Genomic DNA, 27,905 nt, shown 5'->3' with positions numbered 1-27,905 from the left:
TATTTGTTTTCTCACCTGTATTCCGACAAACCCCACTCCGGTTGGTTAGTAGTGTCCCGCCTCTCGCTCTCGGATTGGCTAGCAGCGTCTGTAGTCGTTCGATTGGTGGACGGCTTGTGAGTGTGAACTATTAGCCAATCCGAGCGAAGGAGGGCGGGGGCTTCTCGAATACGGGTGGGAAAAAAAGCCAAACGCTCTCGGCTTGTTGTCCTGATATCACTCCGCTGCCATGGAGGAGGGGAGCGCTTGATTATTGTGATGGTGGCAAGTCTGGGGACTTTTTTTCGCTTTTCTTTTCTTGTCTGAAAAAGTGCACGGCTTGGTTCAAAGCGTGGAGCGTTTTCCAGCGTGTTCAGCATTTTCGACACACCACGAAGTCAAACTGAAAAACTAATGACATGCAAGTTCACGAAACTACTCTGGAGCGCGTTCGCCGCAGACGGCGAAACTTTTTTCTCGCCTCTCGACGAGGACAAGGCAAGCAGGCGAGAGGCGGTGCGGGGCGGCGGTGGTGATGATGAAGATGATGATGATGGTGATGGTGGTGGTCGAGAGTAACCTCCGGATGTCTCACGCGTTAGGGGTGAGAGTGTAGCCTTCCGGCGAGCGAGCGAGGGGGGGTGGGGGTGGGAGGGTTGGAGGGGTGCGGGGTGGGGGGGCAGAAAGACGGTGGACTGACCCCTGGTCCTCTAACGTTACTTTCTGTATCGGAGCGATTCGCGGATGGCGGACACGGCGGTATTGCCCCGTTCAGCTGCGTGAGCGCTCCGGAAGATCCGCTCTCCAAGTCCCGGCTCTTTCTCTCCGGCTCTCTCCCTCCCTCCCCCCCGATCCCCGGCCAAACTGAGCCGATTTTGGAGAGGGGAGAGAGGGGAGAGAGGGAGTGAGTAAAACAAGCTTTAGACCAAATAATAATAATAAAAAAAACTAAAAGTTCTTCCCGAAACGAAACGCTGCGCGGTGCAGCCACGCACAGATGATGGGAGATTTCGCCAGCCCCGCTACCGCCAACGGCGGCGGCAGCCTTTGCATTAACAGCGCCGTCAACCTGAACGCTGCTATCGGCGCTAGCAGCAGCGGCGGCGGCGGTGCTAACAGCGGCAGCGCCGGTAACAACAGCGGCAGCACCGGCGTCCCCAAGCACAGCACCGTGGTGGAGAGGCTCCGGCAGAGGATCGAGGGCTGCCGGCGTCACCACGTCACCTGCGAGACCCGCTACCAGCAAGCCCACGCCGAGCAGCTGGAGATCGAGCGCCGGGAGACCGCGGCGCTTTACCAGCGCAGCCTGGAGCAGAGGGCGAAGAAGGCGGCCAGCGGCGGCAGCAAGCAGGGCAAGCAGCAGCAGCAGGAGCCGGACCCGGCCGCCGCCGCTGCAGCCGAGCAGCGGAGCAGCACACTGATAGCGGTGAGTTCACACCGCGACTGTGGATCCAACACACTCCACTGTATTCTCTCCTCTAGAAGAGGAGGCTTGGTTTCTTGGTTTCGGCGTGTTTTACGCCGCCGTGCAGCTGCAGCAGCAGCAGCAGCGCGGTTTGACTGTCAGGTGCGAACAGAAACTTTTCTCACTGACGCGCCGCTGTGGGGTTTTTTTACACTTTCGAAAGCGGCGCTGGCTGCGCGCTGAGGGGGCCGTTTCGCTTCGAGCGCGGTCCGCTGCTTCACCTCTTACCCTGTTTAAGCGGCGAGCCTCGACCCCGGCAGGGCCGGTGAGTGCAGTGGGCGCCGTGGGCGCAGCGGCCGGGCGCTGGTGTTTGGTAGTTAGTCAGGTTAGTTAGTCCGCGGTTTTCAGGCCCTCAGCTTTTTCAAAAGTTACACCGACTGCGAAGTCGCCCGGCCGCTCTCTACAAACTCGTTCAGCGCGTCCCGGTGAACATTTCCAGCCCCCACCGGCGAGCTGTTCGGAGCCACCCTCTACGGGCGTTTCTGCTTCTGTGTGGTGACGTGACCCTACCTGAGCCCAGTCCAGGTGTTTACCGCGGGGTCGTGAGCCTGGCGCTTTACTGCTCAGCTCAGTTTCATTACTGCGCCGCTATCACGAATGTCTTGTGGTTTTAAGGAAAACGTTCGGTGGAGAAATGAGGAACAGCGACACACCAGCGTGGCTTCATTTCCCCCTCAGGGAACTATGTGGCGCTGCCGTCCCTGCCAGCGCGCCGCCGTTTAGGATGGACACAAGCCCGAGTACAGGCAGGTGGAGGTGATGTGAGGGGTAAAACTACCCAAGCCGGTCATTATGACTGAAAGTGAGGCACTTTAGGTGCGTCGAAGTCTCTGCCTTCGTCTCTGCCTCCGTCTCTGCCTCCGTGCGTAAAACTCGCCTTTTGTGTCGGTGGGTGGTCGGTGCGTCGCGTCGCTTTCGCACAGCCTCTCTGAAGTCTGAAGGCGACGGACGATGGCGATGCGAGCAGGAGGGGGACCCCCCTCTGAGCAATGTGGACTTTACACCGAGCCCGGCCATTAACTGGTGGCCGACAAATGCTTCAAATCGAAGGGATCGCGGCTTAAAGAGACAGCAGCCCCCCTCAGTTGGGTTTTTCCTCTCTCAAGCCTCAGCACGGCAGCTAGGTGGCTGTATCAAGTCGGTTAAAGGGTCTTAAGCTGCAGCAAAACGTCACAGAATCCATCCAGAGAAAGAAAGAGAAAAATCCCAGACCCTTGTTGACCAGTCTCCTCACCTTCTTTCAGGAGGCGATGGTACACCGATGAAGAATGCCTGCTTCACCCGCTTTTGCGTCTTCATCTTGGTGCCAGCGTTAACTATGATACTGTTAAAATGACCTGTCCATCCACGGTCAGTCGCCCAGCTCAGATTTATCGCTGTTGTCGGAAGAGAACCTCGTATCTCCAAAAACGGTCACTTTACAGGAGAAGGAAAAAACCTGCTTTGCTTTGAATGTAAGTCAATGGAACCAGACGTCTTTCCAAGTCATTTTGGGCCGTTTCTTTTGCTCCGTTCATCACGAAATTCACAGACGGTGTGAAGGGGCACAGGCGTTTTCAAATTCTGTCCAAAACTGAAAAACCGTCAAAAATGGAGAATGCAAGGTTTTCTTCCGACAGCAGCGTTAGGCTGAAGAAATAATCGGCTGTCTGATTCGTGGAGTTACCCTAAACGTGACCTGTGCTCAGCATCTCATAGTCCTAGCTCTTTTTAACTCGTCTGTCCACGTTAAGCACTAACCTCACGAGAGAGCCGCCACATGCTGGTGATGCTGTTTCTCATAAGCAGACTCTGGGGGCTCCAGTTTCTCTGGAGCATTTCATAATGTTCACGTTCTTGTTGTCAGAGAACCTTCAGATACTCACTGTAGCACCTTGTGGCCTGCGTGTGTGCCAGGCGCTGGATTGTCCATTTTTCGCTGATTTCTTGGGTACAAAACTGTTTTTGTTTACAGAAGAAGGGGTGAACAAAATAGCAGAAACACCTCCTTCAGAGCAGCTAGTGAAGTACAGGGCTACCAGGTTCCTTCAGAAGAACTTGTATCACTCTTTGAATGCTGTCATACAAGTCCTGAACCGAGTGTAATGGGATATTGGGCCATTCTTCAAGAACAAAAGTCTTCAGTTCTTTGAGAGGTGAAGGAAGCGGAAATCTGCCTTGCACCCTGCGCTCCAGAGCTTGCCATGAAGGTCTAATGATGTTTAGATGGGGAAGGCCGTGGAAGGCGTTTGACTTGGTGCTCTTGAAAGCACTCTTTGAATTTGGGAGTTGGGTGTATGTGTCTAGGGGGTCATGATCATCTTTGAATATGGAAACATGATGGGGGGGCACAGTATTTGCACTGGTGCTGTAAAACGGCCTTGTATTCCTTGGCATTGCACAGCTATGCAGAGAAGTTGACCAACCTTGTTGACCCCCACAAGACAACTGCGCATATAGTTATGGATCCAGTACCATGTTTAACAGCTGGAAACAGATACTGTGTGTGGAAGACGTTCTCCAAAGGTAAAAGCGAAGGAAAAAGTTAAACACACATGTTGGTGCCCAACCCCCAGCCCCCCACCCAATCCCCCCACCCCCACACCCCCCCCACCCAATGCATCTTTCACCTCTTTGTACTCTGGCCTTGGCTGCAAGTGGTTTCAGAATTACAGCCCTGCTGTGAATTCAGTTTGAGCTTTGTGAAGCTCACAGTCTGTATTTTTTCACTGAGTCTGGGTCGCAGAGGTGAAGATTCAGTTATGTGGTAATTCTTTTGGTCGTAGTGTTGTGGTGTTTTGCTCACTCCGGTGCCCCGGCTGTCCCTGTAGGAAAGCTTGCCATTTTTGCTGCCACTGATACAGTTTGTGCAGGTATGTTAGTACATTGTAAGAAACAGTTTCCCGTAAAAAAAAGTCAGGCAGACTTTGTGACCGACGCACTTGCCCTAACTGTGCAAACTGCTCAACCTTTTTTTTTGGCCTCTTGGCCTCATATTGCTTTGAAAAATCTTTTCAAAGTGTACACTTACACATAATTAGCAGCCTGTGTAATTCGCATTGAGTTACTTCAAAGGTGAAGTCAGTTTTTTATGTGGTTAGTTTGTCCAGTCCCAGTGCATGCTGGTGAGTCAGTGAGTATAAGCGAAGTGTTGATGCCTACACTGCATGACTTCGTGTGAGAGTGTGTCACAGTGAGATTTATGGTAAATGACTAAGAAGAAAGCAAGATCGATGTAGCTGTTTGCTACTGTGCGTGACGTATTGACAGCACTACGTCTGCTGATTCCAGAGGCCTGTATTAGAGGAGCTGAGCTGGCTTCTTCGGTTAAAACTCTTAAAGGACACACTTCAGTACCTTTTTGCCACAACTATTCAAATCTCTCCGTTTTATAGGCGTTATGTTTATTGCAGTTACTGCATAATAACAGAATAAGGAACTCAGTATTGGTGGGATGTGACTGATTCACTGTCAACTGCTTCTTAATTGTGTGTCTAATAATTTTAGTATGATAGTGAAAATGTCCATAGTGACCCAGCTACACTGGCTGAACATGAAATACTTGTTCGGTATGGCTTATTCTCCTAAAATACCAAAGGCTTAAGAAGATATATCATATTTTAGATGAACTCTTGAGTCATAGCAGCACTTTATGTGAGGTGTATAGAAAAATATATGGACTCCAGAGTTTAGGTATTGGATCAGTGCATTCATCCCTAATGGAAAACCTGCAGTTTAAAGTTCTTGCCTCATTAGAAGGGTTATTATATACTTTTATTCCTACTTTTCCTATAAAATAACTCCTAAACATTAAGTGAGAGCTGCTAATCAGCTGTTGTTGGATCTGAAGTCTTAGTTGAGCCCTGATTCTTGTCAAATGGCACTATCTGTCTCTGAATCAGCTTCGTAGATCTGCTTGTTGATCAGCTATTGTAAAAGTCTAGCTGGAGTTCTGAGTTCTTGAAACATCTGCGTGTGTGTGTTTGTGTCTGCATGCATGCTCACGTAGTTGGGTGTGTATTCAGCAATTGTTGAGGCCTGGTGCAGGGCTGGAGTGTGTGTGTGTGTGTGTCTGCGTGCACTCGTTCCAACTAAAGCAGTACTCGTGGTATCACATTGTTTTGCAGTGTCTGGGACCAGTGCCCAGGATCTAAATTTAACTCGTGAGTTGGCAGCGTCACACGAGCAGTGTGACGTCAGAGACTCCGACAGCACAGCTACCGCTGTGTATGCCGTGTTTTTGTTTGGTGTGTATGTGTGTCGGTGTTCGGTGGTCATAGAATCCACAGCCATTTATTTAACTTGGGAGTTGTTTATTTCGCAAATGTGGGAGAAGAAACTGAAAGATTAGCAGTTTCTCTGGTTTTTGTCCCTGCTTCGTTTGAGGCCTTGGCTTCTCTTTTTTTATTTTTGCTTACTTTTCTTTTTACTTTCCACCACTTTTCACTTTATTTTACCTTGTTTAGGCAGAGCAGTCACATAAAGATTGAACATCTCTGAGCCCTGGCTACACACTAACACTGTAGAACACTAAAATGAATGCAACCATAAGAGCCCACATTGCAGAAAAGAGCACAAACTAACACATTCAGTTTTTTTCTAAATCATGGTAAATTGATTTCATAGCATATTTTATACAAGCTGCCTTCATGTGTCTCTGCTACAAATAAAGCAGAGCACTTAACCTATGTAAATAATTTAGCTGGAAACACTTGGAGTGGACCCCCCTCCCCAATAGGTGGAGGAGTTAATGGTAGCATACTAAGGGGCAATAATAATAATAATAATAATAATAATACAATTAATATGCTGAATTTATATAGCACCTTTATCAAACCAAATCATATTACAAATGTAATAAAATGCATGATAAACAATAAAGAAAACAACACACATGCATACACATACACACAGTTGCTTAGCTGGTGGGAGGAAAACTCCCCAGACCACAATATAGAGTCACTCAGCTGGCATGGAAAAAGTTTTTAAACATGGTCCCTCTCTGCCTGGGGGGCCTCGCAACTATGTTGTAGGCTCTCCTGGGCTGGATGCCTGCCTCAGAGACCAGCCCAAGAAGGTTTGTAGCTGTGGGGTCATTCATGTAGCCAAACTCCATCAATTCAGGCATCCTTATCGCTGCACTGTAACGTTGGTTGGCTGTAGCTGCGATGTAGCACCAAGCGAATGGCCAGCCCAGGTGGCCATGTACTCATCTTGTCAGGCCAGTCGAGTGGCCAGTCCAGCCTTGTAGCTGTGGTGTGGCGCAAGCAGGCAGTCCAGGCAGCCACGTAGCTGCAGTGTAGCGTCGCTCAAACTGCCGGTCCAGGCAGCCTCGTAGCTGTGGTGTAGCGTTGCTCTAGCAGCCAGCCCAGGCAGCCTATGAGCCAAGGGGATAGTCACTCTCGGTTGCTATCTCAGTGATTACGATAGCAAACTCCTGGGCCAGTGGGGAAATATCAGAGCATATACGCAAACAATGAAAAACAAATGAAACCAACTTGTAGCAGTATCTAAAAGTCTGGTAAATTTAGCTTTTTGAACTAGTCAGAATTGATGTGACGGGTCAGAAGAGCCTGTGTGAGACTGAGAATGTCAACACAGTAAAACGAAATTGCCTTTGTTTAAAGGACATCTACACTCACCAGCCACTTTATTAGGTACAGTGCTAGTAAAGGGCTGGACCCCCTTTTGCCTTCAGAACTGTCTTAATTCTTCGTGGCAGACTTTCAACAAGGTGTTGGAAACGTTCCTCAGAGATTCTGGTTGGTTATTTGAGTTCCTGCTGCCTTTCTATCATCTGGAACCAGTCTGGCCATTCTCCTCTGACCTCTCACATCAACAAGGCATTTTCGTCCACACAACTGACCGCTAACTGGATATTTCCTCTTTTTCGGACCGTCCTCTGTAAACCCTAGAGATGGTTGTGTGTGAAAATCCCAGCAGATCAGCAGTTTCTGAAATACTCAGACCAGCCCGTCTGGCACCAACAACCACGCCACGTTCAAAGTCCCTTAAATCCCCTTTCTTCCCCGTTCTGATGCTCGGTCTGCACTTCAGCAGGTTGTCTTGACCACCTCTACATGCCTAAATGCAGTGAGCTGCAGCCGTGTGATTGGCTGATTAGCTATTTGCGTTAACAAGCAACTGAACAGGGGTACCTAATAAAGTGGCTGGTGAGTGTTCATCTGTGTTGATGAATCATTTTGATTTTATATATTGGCACATGGACTGACTCTGTCATTCACTTTGAGAAACTTAGTTATAACGCTGGTAAAAGTAACCGTAGTCAAGTGGAGGTTGTAACACTGCAGCTGCGCGGCTGCCTGCCCTGGCTGCTTGTGTGATACTACACCACAGTAATGTGGCTGCATGGGCTGACCGCTGTCACTGTGGGTTGTTTACATACTTCAAAACTTTACTTCATTACGACCACCAAGAGGCTGATTAAACAGTGTAGGTGTAAATTCTGTGACTTGTCTAACAGTCTAAATGGGGAATCTGGAGAAATGTCGTTATAATTGCTGTCAAAATTCGTTGTTTTGGAAATACGACCACCATGTACCTGCATACGTGCGTAAAAAAGTGGGGTTACGTTTTACCCCATGTTAGTTTGTGCCCCACTCTCCCCTGTATTGGGTGTATGGGTCAGTAATGAGGAAAATGTCTTAACAAATAAACTTGGTAGTAACTGACCAATAATAGCTTTTTTCAATAAGAGCTGTTTTCATATTTATTTGTACTTTAAATAACTAACAACAGAAAGTACAGTTTACCATTTTATTTTATTATTTAAAAACATTTTTAAAATGTGTGTAGAATTCATTCAAAAAGTGAAAGAAACTCACTGACCACTGCATAAGAAACAGAGAGGCCCAAACACACACATTGCTCCTCAGCTTTCACTTCCATTTTTCAGCTGCTCACACTTCAGACCTGAGGGAGGCAGTTATCAAGCAGTTCACAGAAAAACCTTTTTACATAGCCTTGAGATACACATGGCACTGTACAGCAGGTGCTTACATCTCTGTGGTTGGTTAGTGTAGTGGGTAACACCTCTACCTTCTACGCTGGAGACTGGGGTTCAATCCCCAAGCACCCTACACTACACCAATAAGAGTCCTTGGGCAATACTCCTAACACCGCCTTGGCCTACCTGTGTAAAAAAGCCAAATTGTAAGTCTCTCTGGGTAAGACTGTCGGCCAAATGCTGTAAATGTAAATTTCTGGTCCTGTTAGACTTACTGGTACAAAACGCAGTGTATGAATGAAGCAGTATAGACAGAATACACAGCTCTGAAACTAACCTTTCCCTACTGTAAGTCTCTAAAGAGGAAGCTGCCCCTGTGTGTCAGTTTCTGCACAAAACGCACAATTAGAGGCACCAACACAAAGAATTTTTTCTTTCCCCTTTTCTCCTTTTTCTGAAAGAGAGAGAAAGAAAGAGAAGAGAGATTGCATACTTCCTTGTGTCAGACACTCATTCATTAAAGTAAGCATTTGTTTAAGTAGATGCCCACTAGGTAATGTGCCCTACTTTCTTGCCCTTAACAACAGACCCAGGACCAGCTGGTCAAAGCTTACAAAGCAAAACTCTCAATGCCTTGTATTCTGAGAATCATCTCAGGTCAGCTGATGGACTCCATATGCGTTTTCTGCATATTGCCACGCTGCCTCTCAATGGGAGAGGCAACGAGGAAGCAGGTGATGAAGGGAAGAGGCGGGAATCTCATATATACTATTTCACCTCTGAAAATTCCCAGGCTTATTACATACTAAGGCTTATTATTCAGTAGCTACAGGGACTTCAGTGCAACCTGGCTGAGCTGTTCTTAGGATGTAGAAGTGTGTAATAAAACATTGAGCCCGGCTGCTTTGGTCTTTTAAGGGATTGAGCACAATCATATCATCACATAAGAGTCTTTTTTATTTTTCTGCATTATTTAAACACAGCAACCGCCCTTTACATTGTGTGAAAATTTCACAATGAGTTGACGGCAATAATAATAGCTTGGACAAATAGATACTTAGTTGTGGGCAGTATCGGTCAAGTTAAGCATTATTATTCTTTTGGTGGGAAGTGGGTCCTTCCTCGCCTCTTCACTCAGCACAATACTTGCCAGAATGGGTGTCTGTTAGTTAGCATAACAGAATTGGCAGATAGTTGTCTCCTCCAAATGTGTTCAGCTGTCCAGTGGCATTGCTTTAGCAGCAGGTTGAAGAAGCGTGGTGGCTAGAGGAAGTCTTAGAGGAAGCACGTGCTAGGAGAGCTCTCATCTTTCCAGCTTTGCAGCATCATGTGACTGTGGGAGAGCCAGATAGAGAGTGGACCTGGACATGAGGGCAGAAATAGGGGAGAAGATTGGGTAAAAATCCTCCCCCCAGAAAAAAGTACTGCTGATGTGTAAGTCAGGAATAAGGACAGTGAAGCCGTGCTAAGTAGTATATTCTATGTTAGACGGTCTAATAAATCTATCATAGCTTGTTTAGTTTGGATCGCTTCGTTCTCTTAAACGTACACCAGTACAATGTGGGTCAGCTGGGGCAATCTGAAAAAAATACATCTGACTCTAAGCTCATGATTAGCAACCTTTTTGGTCGTAATATCGTTTGCGATCTACACTCACCAGCCACTTTATTAGGTACCCCTTGCTAGTAAAAGGTTGGACCCCCTTTTGCCTTCAGAACTGTCTTAATTCTTCGTGGCAGACTTTCAACAAGGTGTTGGAAACGTTCCTCAGAGATTTTGGTTGGTTATTTGAGTTCCTGCTGTCTTTCTATCATCTGGAACCAGTCTGCCCATTCTCCTCTGACCTCTCACATCAACAAGGCATTTTCGTCCACACAACTGACCGCTCACTGGATGTTTCCTCTTTTTCGGACCGTTCTCTGTAAACCCTAGAGATGGTTGTGTGTGAAAATCCCAGCAGATCAGCAGTTTCTGAAATACTCAGACCAGCCCGTCTGGCACCAACAACCACGCCATGTTCAAAGTCCCTTAAATCCCCTTTCTTCCCCGTTCTGATGCTCGGCCTGCACTTCCGCAGGTCGTCTTGACCACCTCTACATGCCTAAATGCAGTGAGCTGCAGCCGTGTGATTGGCCGATTAGCTATTTGTGTTAACAAGCAACTGAACAGTGGACCTATTAAAGTGGCAGGTGAGTGTACATCTCCATGTTATTAATCTAAATGAGCCATAGGGTTAAGGACTTAAAATCATTACAACGCAACGGTAATTCTGATGATTTATTCATTTTTCAGTTGTTCACGTCTTGTCTCGGCAAACATTTAGACACGTCAATGAAGTCTCTCATTATTCTTGGGCAGATTTCCAGTTAATTAAAGTTTTCCAATCTAACAATTATCTTGTAACAGTGAGCTTTTTGTTGGGCACTGACATTTACTATTAAGCTTTTTTACTAACCAGAGATGGGCACTCAAGCCACATTTACTGACTCATGACTCGATTTGGACTTGAGATTTAAGAAATTTCAGGCTGAGGAAAAAAACACGAACAAAACTGATTAAATTAGGACTGACAGCACTAACATGGCAAGTGGATGAAAACCTTATTTTCCAACTTTACCTGTGATAATTTTGCCAGGGAGACACCGTCAGTGCTGCAGTGCCCTTCTCCCGTAGGTCACAGTGGCATCAGGTTCAATGTGGTTTAAAACAACGAGCCTTTGTTACGTAAACATCTTCAGCCTGATGGGCAGAACAAACCACTACATGCACTAAAAGCTGTGTAGCAGAAGGAGGCAAAACAAATCGAAAAGGTTGGCTGGCACGTAGTTTGGACAGCAAGTATTCTGTTTAGCCCAATAGCTCATTCAGCTGAAGTAGTCGGCCGCTATGGCTGAAGCTTTATGGCACTTTCAGACTTTTCCAGAATACGTGAGTCCGCACCCAGGACTGATGCAGGGCTCGTTTTGGGGGGTGGGCCCCATCTGAACCATGGATCGCCCCAGTTTCATACATTTTTGTGTAGATGTTTGCTAAATGGAAGGCATTGGCTTCATCCCTCTGCTGCTTTTTACTATTTTCCTTGGATACAAACACTCAATGGGCGAAGAGCAGCACTTTCTGGATACATGAAATTTCCTTGTGCCTTGAGTTGAAGCTGATTGTATTTTAAAAAGTTGAGATTTGTTATGAGTTGTGGCCATTTGTGCTTGAAAGCCTTCTTCGCTCCATATATCTGAGGCCTTCCATCACCAACAACGTTCTGCGTTCTGCCTTTCATACCAAAGGATTTTCTAGAATAAAAGTCTCCTTACTTGTAGCCGTGTTGAATCTGGTTTTTTAGTAAGGATTTACTTTTGTACAGTGATTCAAATGAAGTGGTTCTTTACTGATATGACCAAGTGACACAGAAAACAGCTCTTAACATCTCATAAAACGCCTCAAACTCTATGGCGCGATGGTCAGTCTCCAGACTCTGTTATTCAGGGGTTTTGAAGGGACGTCTCAAGAGGATGTCATTTAGCTGGATTTATTTGGATGTTGCCCGGCAATGGACAGATGGATACAGGGTACGAGATGTTGCTCATGTAACACGCTGCTGCTCACTGCTGCTTTTCTTTGTCTTGTTTACCAGCTCTTCTGCCTCCTTTTGTGCTTTCTGTCCTCCTCCTCTCTTTTTACTGCCGGTTTCCCCTCACTGTGAAGTAGGGGTGGGCGATATGAACTCAAATGTATAGATCACCCAGCGCTACCATTATTACTTCCTATTTGTTACGTTTTCACACTTTCACCAGAGAAAGTAGAAACTCTGTGTTGCCTCATAGTAGTCAGCATCTTGCCCTGTCTGTGTGTGAGTGTACGAGCTGGACTGGAATGTAGGACAAAGTGTGTGTGTGTGTGTGTGTGTGTGTCAGTGCTTCAGCTCTAAGAGCTGGCAGTTTAATCAATCATGTTTTTCATTACTCATCACTAGTTACTCTCCCTTTTTGTTTTTCACGTTTCCCACTAACTGGACAGAATCGATGTAATATCACAATTAAAAAAAGTCTATTAGCATTTGCAGAAAACAAACCAGCAATGTGAGTAGATGTCTCTATATTTGAATTGCACGTTGTGGAGTTTAAGCTATGCATGTTTAATTTTTCATGGGGGCACAGCTGTTTATTTTTGGGCTAATCATGGTATCCACAGTAGATATCCCATATCGTGGGACAGTGACATATCAATGTTCACTTTTAGAACGGTATACGCTCACCGGCCGCTTTATTACTTGCTAGTAAAAGGCTGGACCCCCTTTTGCCTTCAGAGCTGTCTTAATTCTTCGTGGCAGACTTTCAACAAGGTGTTGGAAACGTTCCTCAGAGATTCTGGTTGGTGATTTGAGTTCCTGTTGCCTTTCTATCATCTGGAACCAGTCTGCCCATTCTCCTCTGACCTCTCACATCAACAAGGCGTTTTCGTCCACACAACTGACCGCTCACTGGATATTTCCTCTTTTTCGGACCGTTCTCTGTAAACCCTAGAGATGGTTGTGTGTGAAAATCCCAGCAGATCAGCAGTTTCTGAAATACTCAGACCAGCCCGTCTGGCACCAACGACCACGCCACGTTCAAAGTCCCTTAAATCCCCTTTCTTCCCCGTTCTGATGCTCGGTCTGCACTTCAGCAAGTTGTCTTGACCACCTCTACAGGCCTAAATGCATTTAGTTGCAGCCGTGTGATTGGCTGATTAGCTATTTGTGTGAACAAGCAACTGAAAAGGGGTACCTAATAAAGTGGCTGGTGAGTGTACTTCCCACGCGTGTTTTTAGTACGAGTACTTTGTTACTATGTTTAAGTAATTTCTTACGTATCTTTGTCACTTAACACTTTTTATTTTTACTCACTGCGTTTCAAAATAAAAGTGTGTATTTTGTGCTCACTACATTTTCTAAACGGGCTCGTTACCTTAACTGTAACAGTCTTTTTATTTTATTTGGCTATTTATTTATGTATTTTTAGTGTTGTATTCAGGCACCCAGCAGCACAAATAGATAATAATAATAGAAGATTAACAGGGGGGATATAGAATCTGTAGAAAGTGTGTACAAGCCTAATGCAGACGATGCATCTGAAAAACTGCATCCATGGGCTTACTCAGTTCTGGAGTGGGTTATGGGGAGAATCAGGAGAATTCCCGATGGGTCAGTAGTGTTTTGGGCCAGTTACTGTGAGCTAATGATTAAACTCGCAGCATAAGAACACTCAAACTGTAAACCTTACATCCAAGTGTGCATGTGTAGCAGTTTAGGGGTTGAACCAGCGGCCGCGTCTTCAGCGATACAGCCTCGGTTTATTGACTGGAACGGAGACTCGTATATATATCGTATATGGATATAGACTAGATGAAGCTGTGGTTAGCTTCACTTTCTGCTCCGTCTTAAATGACGTAGTGGTTACATTCAGACGCCCGGACAGACATTAGTTTAGTGCATCAAGACATGACAGATAAGACAAACAGACAGTAAACATTTTCGGCACTTTGATGTACCTCTAATAAAAAGATATCCTGTTTAAAACACTGAATTACAGATGATCTTTAAAGAAATACTTTCACTTTTAACCTTAAGGACATTCATGAGCTGCACGTTTATACTTCTACTTTAGTAAAAAATCGAAGTCATGCTTTAACTATTAAGTATTTGTTAGATTATTAGTACTTTTACTTAAGTAAGGTGTTTGTGTGCTTCTGCCACCTCTGGTGGTTGTTGAGGTTCTCACTTGTAATGTGCCTGATCTTAGATATGTGAGAGTAAACTGGGGGAGGGATCTTATAAAGTCTAGCCTCAGAAAACGTATCTGTCTGGTCCACTTTCGCTGTTTCTCAGCAGTTTGACGTGCCTGACGTAACACTGAGAACCCAGTCCTGTTGTTTCGGAAGTGCTGATGCAGTATATGAACTGAGCAACAGGAGCACACACGTTACTTAGTTCCAGGATTTAACATACCAAAGATTTGTAAAATTACATCCAGGGCTAAAATGACTCTGTTTGGTGCCTCTTTCAACTCTTTTAAAGATATGCATCTGCTTCAGTGACGTACACTGGCAGTGAAAGAGTGATTAATTAGTCATTTTTGCTGAAATGTTGGACATAGATAACCAACCATGTACAAACCGAGCTTTCTGAAGAAGACCTAGTCTTTTTCTAGTAACCAGAAAATGAACGAATGTTTTTAGTAAGTTTATTAGTGGTCGCAGGGTAAATACTTATAAATTAGTTAGTGTAAATCAACAGATCTTCCACTAGAAAGAACAGTGTGTTTAACAGCTAACATTTTAATAGGTACAACCCTGTTGCCTTAAAAATTGGGATGCTGTGTAAAATGTAACTGAAAACAGACTGCAATGATTTTCAAAATAAATATGAAAATGCTTTACATTTTACGGCATTTGGCTGACACTCTTATCCAGAACGACTTACAATTTGATCATTTTACACAAGTAGGGCGAAGGTGGTGTTAGGAGTCTTGCCCAAGGACTCTTATTGGTTTAGTGTAGGGTGGTTACCCAGGTGGGGCATTGAACCCCAGTCTACAGCGTAGAAGGCAGAGGTGTTACCCACTACACTATCCAACCATGCTTTAGAGAGAGAATATCAAATAATGAAACTGAAAATGTTGTTTTATGAAAAATATATGCCAATTTATACTTATAAGACAGCAACGTGTTTCAGAAAGGTTCGGACGGGGGGCATGTTTACCATCATGACAACACTCTGTAAGCATTTGGGAACTGAGGAGACCATTTGCTGTGGTTTTGAAAGTGAAATGTTTTCTATTCTTGCCTGATGTAGGTTTTCAGCTGCTCAGCAGTTCAGAGTCCTCCTCTTTAGCCTGTTGGATGCAGCATCCATGGTTTCCAAGAAGAATTTCAAATTTTGAATTCTCAGACCACAGGACACTTTTCCATTTGCCTCAGTCTTTTTGCGATTTCTACTACAGTTTGTTTTAGTAAAGTGCCATTTGAGTGCCCAATATTCGTTTTTGGCCTTGTTCCTAGCATCCTGAGATTTCTCCAGATTTTCTGAATCTTTTAATGATATTACTCAGCGTCTCTGAGATGCTCTGTTTCACCCAAACGTTATTGACCTGGTGTAAATTAACCTAATGAGCTGTAAGATGTTCCAGCAGGTGTTTTTTTTTTAGCATTATTCAACTTTTCCAGTCTTTTGTTGCCCAATCACAACTTCTTTGAAACACGTTGCCAGGATCAAATTCAAATGGGCATATATTAAAAAAAAAAAATTCTCAGTTTTAACTTTTGATATGCTGTGTTTGTACTGTTTTCAGTTAAATATAGGGTTTAAATGATTTACACGTCATTGAATTCTGTTTTTATTTACATCTCAACATTTTTGGAAAGAGGGTTGTGTAATAGCAGATGAACAGTGTAAAACAGGCTCAAAATACTGACCTATTTAAATATAAGGATGCCTGTCTTACACCCTGTTTACATTTGATGTCCATTAGGCTTGTGAAAATACAAACATTTTACGATATACTTATAACCATTTTATGTTATGATGCGATACATATCAGCAGTCAGAATGACCATACACCGCTTTCTTCTCATACACTGACAGAGATAATATTTATAGACAAGCAATTTCTTCAGTTTTTTTATCAGGACGCAAAGGATTTGTGGTAAGAACCGAGAGGGAAGGAGTCAAATTGTTTTTATATGAGCTCTGTAGCAGCGAGCCAGTAAAGTAGGAAGTGCTGTCGTGACATTTACTTGTCATCTGTGAAACTATGGCAACCAAAGGTCATCTCAAGTTTAGAAACGCCCACAGGCGATGAGCGACCAGCGATTCGGTTGACGAGGTGAAAAGCCACTGCCATTGTGAAAGCAAGGTGAGATATTTGGGTGATGTCTTCACAACTGAGTTAGCTTAGTTGAGGTATTGGCAGTATTTGATACTCGTGCAGTGTTGGCACATTGTCACCATCCAGACCACCACTCGTTACCCATCATGCACTTGTCTGGGAAACGAAAGTGTTCCCAAACTAGAAGTGAGTGAGGTGATGATTTCTTCCAACTCGAGCTTGTTTTCTCAAATAGCTTCAACCATCCAAGGGAGACAAAGCTGAAGTGTGTCTTTGTTCTTATTCACTGGCTTCTTATATGAATTTTCCTCAAGCACCAGAAAGTAACAGCTGGCGAATAAGAAGATAACTTCAGCTTCAAAGTAGGCTGACCAGCTTTATCTAGTACTGAAAGCTTTGCAGAGTTTTTTTTTTATGTTGATGGTTATTTTTTTTAAATAGGACTGTAGAAACCGTTAACAGTCGTCATCATCATCATCATCGTTAACCGTTTAGTCCAGACAGGGTCGCGATAGCAGTTGGGAGAGCAGAGAATCCCAGCGCAACTTCCTCCAGCTCATTCCCGGGGATCCCAAGCCACTCCCAGGCCAACTTGGAGATATAATCCCTCCAGCGGGTCCTAGAACGACCCTGGGGTCTTACCCCGGTAGGCCGTGCCTGGTACACCCCCACCGGGAGGCGTCCGAACCACCTCAGCTGGCTCCTCTCAATGCGGAGGAGTAGCGGCTCTACTCCGAGCTCCTCCCTGATGGCCGAGCTCCTCACCTTATCAAGTACAGCGTAGCCGCCACCCTGCAAAGAAAGCTCATTTCCGCCGCTTGTATTCGTGATCTCGTTCTTACCCACAGCTCATGACCTTCGCCTTATGGCTCAGCTCCCTCTTCACCACTACAGTCCAGTACAGTGACCGCATTACTGTCCCAGCCTGCGGCCGATCTCACCATCCCTCTTCCCATCACTCGTGAACAAAACCCCGAGATGCTTAAACTTCTCCACCTGGGGCAGGTCCTTTCCCCTTACCTGGAGTGGGCATGCCATCCTTACCGTTAACGCTACTACATTAAAATGAACTGTGTTCAATTCACAGTGCCTGTCACCTTATAACCACCATATTAAAAAAAATTAACATATTAATATCGTTGAGTCATATGATCAAGTAGACAGTGACCTGGCATTTCCAAGTGTCTTGACTGCGTCTCCAGCGACCACTTCTGATCAGATATTGTCACTGCATCTGCTGTCATGATGCGATCGATTAGGCGATCCTACACATCAGGATACTTCAGCGTTCACACTGCAAATGTTATATCTGTTCGTATAAATTCCTGACCACTTCTGAAGGTGGCTTGACTGATCTTAGTCTCTGTTTGCACCTGTGCCTAGGACTGTTTGCCCAGGACATACAGTAATGCCAAGTGTGAACATGGTCTTAGTCTAGGGCAACTTAAACAAAAAGAAACTGTGAGTGAGTAGCTAAAGAGCCATTCAGCAGATAGGTGCAATTGGCTCCCTGTAGGAGTTAAAGAGTTCTGTCATTAGAGCTGGTCAAATTATATTTTCAAGTGAAAAAAGGAACAATTGACTAAAAAGGGTCCTTGAGTGTTACACACTTAGGTGTAAAATAGCACCAGCAAGCACTTGCATATCAATTTGCCAGAAAAGGGCCGCTTGGAACCCTCAAGCCTTTAGCAGAGCTTTAGAAAATCATATTTTATGACAACGTAATTTGAGCTCATAGACAGCTAATCTGTGACCGGTTTGCCAAAAAATGTTGTAGTGCTCAGGCTAACTGTTAGACACTCGCTCTCCCATGATATCGTGATCTTTGTGCCACGCTGCTGCTGGGAAGCTCAGCCTTATTCAGTTGTAATACACATTTCTGCCAAAACAGAAATGACTGAGCTGATATGGAGGCGGCAATAACGCACACAGCGGGCTAATATCGTCCAAGCCGATCTTCAGCGAGGGTCCAGTATTGGCTGATGACTTTAGTATATCAATATGTCCACTCAGCTGATCCACGCATGAGTGTTTAACGTCCTCTGTGGAGGGGATGTGGACATTTGTGAGAGGGTGTGAACCTTTGAGTGGGTGAGACTGTGATATTATGATAGTCTGTCCTCTGTTCTCACTGAGTGTCATTAACCTTCAGAAGGTGATTAGTCTGACTGCGTAAGGACAGAAAGATTAAGGGAAAGACAGAGAGAAGGAAAGGCAGAGTGGACGTAGGCACCTAGTTTGGTTTGTTTTGGTCAGTACTACGTTATGGCGAACAATTCAGTCCTTTTTACTGACAACGTACAGTTTAATCATGTTACAGGGGCAGGCGAATATAGTCTTAAGAGTCTTGCCCAAGGACTCTTATTCATGTAATGTCTGCTTGTCTTCTGTATGAAGGAGTACAACAAGAAAAAACGAAGGATTTTTCAGGAGAAGGCGAAATATTCCTAATTAACGTAAGCTAATGTGAACAGATTTTATTCCAAACATTTCTATTGGTCCATTCGTTATGAAGTGTCCACACATTATAAAGGGCAGCTATGGGGCACTTCTTTTCATTGTTGTCTCTGGGGCGACACGCTCTACACCTGAAAAGGACTCTGCTGCGCTACACTCGGCACAAAAATGACCGACAACGACAGCCCTGCAGAAAAAGAGTTTTCTGGTGGGCTGTCACAATCGTGAAATTTAAATTGACTATAAACATAGAAATAATTGCAATTAAAGACTTTTCAAATAAAATAGCGGGGAAATTGGCTGACCGGCCACCTTACTTGCCAGCTTTGTTAAACAGAACTTCATGTTCTTCACAAAAGGGAACGTACCAGCGAAAAGGCCCATCCTGCCAGTATACAATACTAAAAACATTACAATTAGCTGTAGAGCTAACAAATACATGTTTTTGTCGCGATGATGCCTCATAGGCATTGACTGCTTTCTTTTATTTACATCTGTTCACCTCAACCCGGTGCACCCAATTCACATTTAGCTCGTTTAGCACACCTAGTGCATTTCACATAGTATGACTGTGAAAAATAACGACAGCAAAAATGACTGCAGTCAGCAGTGATCATCTCAAATAATGGTGATTAGGCATGTAATAATTGTGACAGACCTAGTTCAGATCTCTTTATTGTTATGACAAGTGTTTCTTTTGTGTTAACTTGTCAATCAGATGCGCTAACTTGCCCCCTAAGAACCATGTCCTGTTTCTTTTTAAGCATAAGACCTGGCTTGCTTTATAAAAGCTGATGCCAAGTACTGATATCAAGTATAGTGCCATACTGCGAAGCGATACTATGGCAATAATAAGAATGTAGAATCCAGCATTTTAGTGATACTGCACTCCGTATCGTTATCAAAGCCAAAATTCTGGTATCATGACAGACCTAGAGCTGTTCTAGCCAGCCTTCTTCACACCCTGTCACACGTCATGGGTGGCAAACTCCAAGCGCAGTAGTCATTCCCTTATGACCATGGATAGTGTCCCGTGATGAATGATGGCGTGATGTGTATCAGTGCAGACAGAGGCAGGAGGAAAAAGTTTCTAAAGCCTCTGGAAAGTCTTTCTCATCGCACCTGTCAGCCTTTCTCTCTCTCTCTCTCTCTTCCTCTCTCTCTTACTGTCTCTCTTGCACATACATATGCACTCACTGCTTGACTGGCTGGTAAATGCTCTGTAATTATGCTAGAAGTTATATTATCAAGTAATGCTGTAAGATATGAACAACTTACCAGTATTGTGGTTGTATTGCTAAATAATGAGAAATGCCTTGCGGTTTATTAAAAACACATTCCTTGGTGTGATGAGATTAATGATCGGCCTTTTTTCACCAAAATTGGAGTGTCTTGAATTAACCAAAGAACTAGGGATGCACTAAAATAGCAATTGTGGGCCAATGCCGATATTTTATATTCTCTCAATAAATAAACTTTTAGAATGTGACAGTTTGGACTTTGTCTACCAGATTTAGCAGTATTGAGAAAAAAAACATGTTCTTGTAGAGGGTTAGAAACACAGTACAGTTAACAAAAAGACATGTTAGCACAGTAAACCAACGCCTAAACGTTCTGCTTCAATTTAATATCGGTTTGGGGCAGTCGTGGGCTGGAGGTTAGGGAACCAGCCTTGTGACCGGAAGGTCGCCAGTTCGATCCCCAGCGCCGACAGTCCATGACTGAGGTGTCCTTGGGCAAGACACCTAACCCCCAACTGCTCCCTAGGCGCCGTGGATAGGGCTGCCCACCGCTCCGGGCAAGTGTACCCTAGTGTGTGTGCTCACTAGTGTGTATGTGGTGTTTCATTTCACAGATGGGTTAAATGTCCCCATTTGTGGGGTTTAAAAGTGTCTCTTAATCTTTTAAATGTTACTCAAAGTTGAACTAGCTCTGCCACAAGCCTATAATTGTAGCTTATTATTTGCTGCGTAAATAATTGCGATTAACAATGTCCTTTTTTGTTAATTGTATGCAGCTATTATAGCACAAGGCTAAAGTGGACAAATTGGCTGATTAGCTATCTTGCTTTCTAGCTCTAGATACGTCATCGTTTCTGACTGATGACAAAGTTTAAATAAGCAATCTTTACTCACCACTGCCCACTAAAGGTCATATAGAAACAAGGCAAAAGTTAGAGCTATTGTTGTTTTTGTTGTAATAATTGCTTTATATTCTTATTATCTGTGTATTATAATTTACTTACTCTGTTGTGATTACCACCACAAAAAAAAAGTGACCAGAAGGGTTCACCTCCATCAGCCATGAGCTGGTCAACAGCTCAGCCTTGTTTGCTCCAAAAGCTGTTTATGATCAGAAGCCCTGGAGCAGGTCAGCTTTGCAGTGCAAGTTGCTGTGGTTAGTTATCCAGGTAAAAAATGCTCCGCCGTCGTGAGACAGAAGATCCAGGGTTAGATTGAACTAGGCCTAAAATAAGATGGCTGAGCCATAAATCCTTCTCCATGTGACAGGCCCTTGATGGTCTTGGTGACGGGCCTAATCTGAACATTTGTCCAGTGCTGATCAAAGTTTGTCAGTAGTGACTTAGTTGATTTGGAATGTTCAGTCATTTGTAGGGTGTAGGGTCACTCGAAGGTCAGAGTCAGTGAAAAGACTGTGTAACGATGGGGAGCGATGTTGAGGCAGACGCATGTGCGGAGACAAGCGAGATTTATTATGGGCAAATCCAAAATCAGGGTCAAGACAGTCCAGGGTCATAGAGCCAATACGTAAAACAGGAGGGACAGACATGGCGCCAAAATGAAACAGGATCAAACAAACAACGGAGGCCGGAAGAAACACCAAAAAAACCCAATTCAAACCGTGCTTATCAAACAACACATCCAATACAAACAGCACAAACAAACAGCGACCAACGAAAACTAGGGGCAAACACAGGGCTTAAATAATCACAAGCATGATGAGGGACAAGTGGGAAACAGGTGAAACGAATCAGGGGCGGAGTCAAGAAAACAAGGGGGCAGGACTGATAACCAAAACAAATGCATATGGAAGATGAACAAAAAGCACATGGGGGAGACTGGGAGGGGCCAGTCGTGACAGTCTGAAGTGTGTTTTGAGCTCTGACCTTGAACCAGCTCAGAATAATGATCCATATTGCAGCGATTTACAATATCAAAGCGTTCCGTGATTTGGTTAGTGGCTCATCTGTATATGACATACACCCACAATGTCAGTAATGTGAAGGCCAGCCGATGGGTGCACACTGAAGAGTCTCCAGCGGTGGCTTACCTGTGGAGATGCTCCAGCCGTATGTGTTTGTGTGGAGGGGCTAAAAGACAAATGGCTGCATTATTGATGCAGGCAATGCCTGGAAGCAGGACTGTGCCTGAGCTTCTCATCGAAACCTTAAGAGAGCGGGTTAAAAATAGATGAGTGTCATCAGATGCACAAAGCCACACGCAAACACAGCGCTACTCGTTCAGAGCCGCTTTCCATCGTTTATTATACAAAATGCGCAAGTCCCACATGTGAACAGGCAGAACGGGTCCTTTGTGTAATGACTTCATTTGTCCTTAATCAGACATGCAGAAACGTTGCAGTTGTCCTGATGAGTGAAGCTGCTTTAAAATGATGCGCACTTGTCTTGTGTTATTGTAAGTTAGCAGTGCAGGTGTGGAGAAGGGAGTGTGGTTTTAAAACGGAAATTAGAAGAAACCGCTCATGAGTGTGTTTGTGTACCTATATGTGTGTGTGTGTGTGTGTGTGTGTGTGTGTCTGCCTCACAGCAGCGCTTTTATGAAATGTGTGAATGAATGGATGTAAACACCCACTTATATGCACGCCTTTTTCGTATGTCTGCACACCTACCCAGGACTGTAATCCCAGTGTGGGAATCCTGTGCTGGATTAAAGGCGTAAAACTGTCTCCGAGCTCCACAGCGCCACCGCAAATCCCTGATTTACACAGCAGAGCCGCAAACAAACACAGATTCGTTCGCGCAGGCCGCATGCTCTACGTACTCGCACGCAGGCCCAGAAAGTGATGTAAAACTTGTCCTTAGAATCAGCAAAGGGCCATGAAAGCATTGCGCTGAGGCAAAAGGTGTCAGCGCCGAATGTGTTTAAAGATTAAGCAGCTTGGTTTAGCTTGTTTGGCTGATTACAAGGTCTCAGAGGCCATGAAGGCTCTACACTACTGTTTACCAGAAACGAACACCCTCCCTTACTTACTAAAACCTGCAGGGATTCGTATGTGTGCTCCCCTACATGCACATTTGTTTCTTAATCAGTTTCCTTCCTGTTAGACCTCTTCCTCTTTTTAGCTGCTCTGAAGCCTGCATCACAAATGGAACAAACTCTTAAGCTAACCTTACGGATGTTATAGTCACTACAGTGTCCCGGAGTTGGGCAAGCGACGGCTGTGTTGCATTATTAACTAGTAACTATACACGAACGTGCTTACTTATGTAAGTATACACAGTTTGGAAGATCTAGCAAAAAAAAAAAAGAATAATAATAGTGAACTTTAGTCCTGGAGGATCAGAAACAGCACAGTTCGGTGATTTTCCTACTCAAACACACCACATTCAGCTCAGCCGTTGTTTGCCGGGTTCATTTGTTGTGCTAAGTGAAGGAAATTTCCCAAACTTTCCCAAAACCTTCACTTTGCCACACCTGCTTAACACTATTCTTCCCTCAATCCAACTGTAGTCATTCCACCAAGACATATTTGGCGTTTGAATTTTGCTACAAGGCAAATGTAGATAATTATGTACGCTTTTAGACCGTCAGTTAGGCTAACTACATCCCTGATTCACACATTTGCCTCAAATCCTGTAGTCTTCAAAAGAATGGACAGGCTTCAGGGTGGCTGTTGCTCCTGTTTTTAGCTGTGTGTCATACTTCTGTCCATTTTGTAGCTCACATTGTCCTGCAGTGCAATGATTTCATGACTCAGTGCAGTTTGAGGCAAGTATGTGCTGATTTAGAAATACAGCCTAATGTTAACTGTGTGAACATTTCATTAGAAATAGTTGGAAGTCCAAAATGGACTTTACATTCACGTCCGTCAGACGTTAAGACCGTGTCTTGCTTCTAATGTCAAACTGCAGTTTTTGAGATCTGAATGACAGTATAATCATATATACTATGAGATTTGTTTACATATTACTAAACTGAAAGTCTGGCGGTGTCTGTTCTCACGTACACAGTTTCTGGGCTTCTCGATTGTATCCACTTCACATCCAGCTCTGCATCTCAGTTTTTCGGGAAGTATCTTGTCCAAAGCAGAATGAGTGGAAGTTTCTAATCTACCCTTGATTTGCACGGTCTTGGTGACCTCTCCTGGTCTTCCCTTCAGTTCAGCACGAGGTGCAACACAATTTACTTTTCAATTCCATTACAGTCGTGACAGCTGCAGAGACAAATGCGATGTTGTTGCAATGTTTGTGATGACACAGGGGAATGGAGACACAGACCTAATTGGGAAAATGCCCTTTAAAAAAAACCTTTCTTAAAGACACAGCAGTTGCTGACATCTGCTGCTGTTTTCACGTACTAACCCATGTCTCTTAATACATTATATGATCCAGAGAGAAAGTGTGTGTGTGTGTGTGTGTGTGTGTGTTAGGGCTGGCTATCAAAATACTTTTTGTGATATTGACTGAAAAATCATTATCATTAAGTACTACATTTTAAGATCTTAGCAGTCTGTCTTATCAGTGTCTGTGAGCCAGTAAACATGCTTGGTCCAAAATCTGGCCTGCTGATTGGCTGATAAGCCTATTTTTAATATCAGCAGACTGTTGAACAAATGCGTATAAATAGCAGTGTCTCTGAAATGTAGTGAATTCTGTGCTGGGTTGCAGATGTTAGTGGAGAAAAGAGGGCTTTAATTAGATGATATCAGAGGTAGTATGAAAACAGAATGAGGTGTGTTGGAGGCTCAGAATATGGGTGGGCAATATGATGATATGGTATTGTAGGGATTCCCAAGTGACCCTAAGTTCTGTTTTTTGGCAGCTATGCCTTGTTCCACTGACAGTTATGTTTGTTCTTGTGACTAATGTGCAGTGAAAGTTAATATTGCCCTCTGGTCACCTAACTTATCTTTCTACCAGTCACTAGGAGGCTGCTGTTGGGGCTGCGCCCCCTGGTGATTGGTGAGGAATAGGGAACGTTTAAAATGGGGCACTGTTGTTTTACTAATGCATTGTGTGTCAATCAATCAGGGCTGGGCAATATGTCAACATTTTAATATTATCATAAAAAATTACATTAGAGTATTGTAACGTGTGGGAGTGATATTCAGGGTCAAAACGGTCCATGGTCAGAGAGCCAACACGGATAGATCGGGGGACTGACATTACAAAAAAAGGAAACAGGTTAAACAAACAATGGAGGCCAGCAGAACAAACACCGAATGATACAATACAATACACAATATACTACACGAGAATACAAAGACCAGCCACACACTAGGACAAACACAGGGCTTAAATACCCCAGGGATAATGAGGGTTAACAAGACACAGGAGGATCAGACAATCAGGGGCAGGGTCTGGAAACAAGGGGGCAGGACCAGGAAGAAACAAAACAAAAGCACATGGACAGGACTAGAAGATAAACACAAGCACATGGACATGACTCGGAGGAACCAGCCGTGACAAGTATGAGTTTCTCAGCATATCCTGGGTATTGTCAGAGCTTAAACGCTGACCCACTGCATGTTTCATTAAAAAGAGGGCATAATTAGGTCTGTATAATTGGATTTAGTAAAATATGAGTAAAAGTCATTGTGTTCATAGTTTTATGGTACTTTTTTAAGCATTACAGTTTTTTTGAATCTGTTACCAACTCAAACTCATAAAAAACTACGTATCATGATGCATGTTGTGTATCATGAAAATGTCTTCAGTTATCGTTATATTTTTTGCCATATTTTGCGTATTTCTCAGCCCCTAATGTACATCTGGTACAGCCTCAGAGCGAGATTGAATGAAGCGAATGTGATTAGTGGTGTTCTATCAGTTCTGGCCACAGTCTTTTAGGGTTGAGCAGTGTTCACTTGTTTCTTCATTCTGTCTCCAAATATAACCACAGTATACAGTGTTATTAGGGCCAGCAATGTCATTGCCTGTGATGTTGAAGCGATCATACAAAGACATGTTAAGCCGTCTCTCTATCAATAGCTAAATGTTAAACAGTGCTGCTGTTGGATGTAGGGTTAGCATTATGCTAACTAGCATGATAACAGCACGATTCTAGCTAACCAAAGCGCTGACACCAGTTTAGATGACAGTGACTCAAATCTGAGGGAGTGAGTTCAAGTAATTGGTGTTGAAGGGACCAAAAGCTGAAATTAAAACCGTTTCATTTTATTTGGATTTGTATCCTGATGTAGCCTGAGGCATGTTTGATTCTGACTAACCGGTGCTCTACTGGAAGTGTAGACGTTAATAACTGGTGTCTGAGAGAGCGATGGTGAAGTAACTGGTGTTTGAATGAACAGAAGCGTAAGCTGAACATGTACTGTGGTATATGGGCTGTAGCTTTTTTGGCTGAGCTGTTGAGAGCTAGGTTAGCAGGTCATATGTGTTGCACACCACAGCACAGGTTTGGTTTCTGCGAATTGTTGCTAAAACAACACAGAGGACATCTAAGAGGGCAAAGTCGTATGACTGGCATTGGAGTGAAAGCCGAAATCAAGCGCGTTCTGTGGTGTGTGTAGCTCTTAGCCGTCGGACTTTTCCTGGCTCTGATTTTCCTCCACCAGTTGATGAGTCCCCCTAAAATATATAAACGGGTGGAATATGTTCATTTGGTCGTTCGGACGTGGAATAGAAATTTGAAAAACTCATTATTCTGAAATACTGACATCATTTGCACCACCCACCCCTACTGCCTCTGTGACTGCATTCAGAATAGCTTAAATCAGCAGTCTTACATTTAAGCATGGTGCAGATTTGCTGGTGGAACATTCTGATGAAGTGGAGGCCCAGGAGCCTGACCTGTGACCTCTCAATACTGTTCAGTGTGTGTACTTTTTTGTTTTGAGACTTGTTTGCTTTGTTTTTCGTACCACATGCTTTATGCTACTATGCACTTCCATTGCTATCTGTTCTTTTTTATTTGATATTGTGTTGTGCAGTGGTCACCATCCCTGGACCTGGAGCTTTACCTTGCTGCAGAGTCTAGTTCCAACCAATCTGCCACACCTGCTTCACCTTCTTCAGGAGTCTTTGGCTGGTTCAGATGCATTAGTGTGAGGTGGTGCAGCATATTAGGTGCAGGTTGGAACTAAACTGTGTAGCAAAGTAGATCTCCAAAAGGAGGGTTGGTGACCACTGGTGTAAAGGATGAGGAGACAGGCGCTCACGATTAGTTTTATGGCTTCCTGGTCGGAGCAGACGAATCCAAAAATAGCCAGATAAGAATTGCAAACAGGAGAGTCTCTCTTTCCTCCTCTGTCTCTCTCTGTGCTTGTCTCTCAGTTTGTTCAGGAGACATGCCGTAAATGTCTCTCTGTACCAGCAACACAGACTATAATGTTCTAACTATGTTCTAGACGTTCCTCACCTGTATGTACCCTGCTCTGCAAAAGGAATATATCTAATATTCCACATTAAGGGGACATTGTGGGATTATTCAGACTATTTCATATTGTGTTTAAAGTAATTTTATCAAGTGGTCTCAATGCACCGCAAGATACTTTTGCTTGTTTAATGAAATGTCCAGTCACAATGTCCAATACCAAGCGTTGGACAGAGGCGTGTAAAGTTCCCCAGCACTGGGGTGTGGGGCAGTGGAGCTGTGTTCTCTGGAGCGATGTGTCCATCCAGTATCTTTGGGATGAGTTGGAGTGGAACTATTCATCCACGATCAGTACCTGACCTCACTAATGCTCTTCTGGCTGAATGCCCTCAAATCCTCACAGCAATGTTCCAACATCTAGTGTAAGGGATTCCCAGAAGAGTAGAGGCTGCAGCAAAAGGGAACAACCTCCCTATTAATACGCCTGAAGAAACACTGGATAAGCAGGTGTCTAGAAACTTTGGGACAGTGTATTTTGTCTACGTTTGAGTTGCCAAGATCTAATTTTTGCATGATTGCTGTATTCTGTAGAGAATGTCCAGCATCAGAACATGATCTTGGTTTTCAGTGTAACAGAAGGTCCTGAATGAGGATAACTCGCG

The 27,905-nt window shown here is 44.2% G+C and overlaps 1 protein-coding gene across 2 annotated transcripts in view; it reads left to right on the top strand.

Moving 5' to 3' along the window:
* The first annotated feature begins 216 nt into the window (after positions 1-216).
* Positions 217-27,905, top strand: part of maml3 (mastermind-like transcriptional coactivator 3) — a 173,051-nt gene continuing 145,362 nt past the window's right edge. Inside the window, exon 1 of one of the 2 annotated variants that reach the window (XM_037538413.1) lies at positions 217-583. In XM_037538413.1, coding sequence (XP_037394310.1) covers positions 515-583 — 69 coding nt within the window. In that variant the 5' untranslated portion in view covers positions 217-514. Of the gene's footprint in view, positions 584-663; positions 1,406-27,905 lie in introns of those variants that run through there. The other variant, XM_017710203.2, reaches the window with a different exon arrangement.

The sequence above is a fragment of the Pygocentrus nattereri genome, chromosome 5 (assembly GCF_015220715.1).
Source record: "Pygocentrus nattereri isolate fPygNat1 chromosome 5, fPygNat1.pri, whole genome shotgun sequence".
Lineage (NCBI taxonomy): Eukaryota > Metazoa > Chordata > Actinopteri > Characiformes > Serrasalmidae > Pygocentrus > Pygocentrus nattereri.
This window is presented reverse-complemented; position numbering and strand designations above follow the sequence as displayed.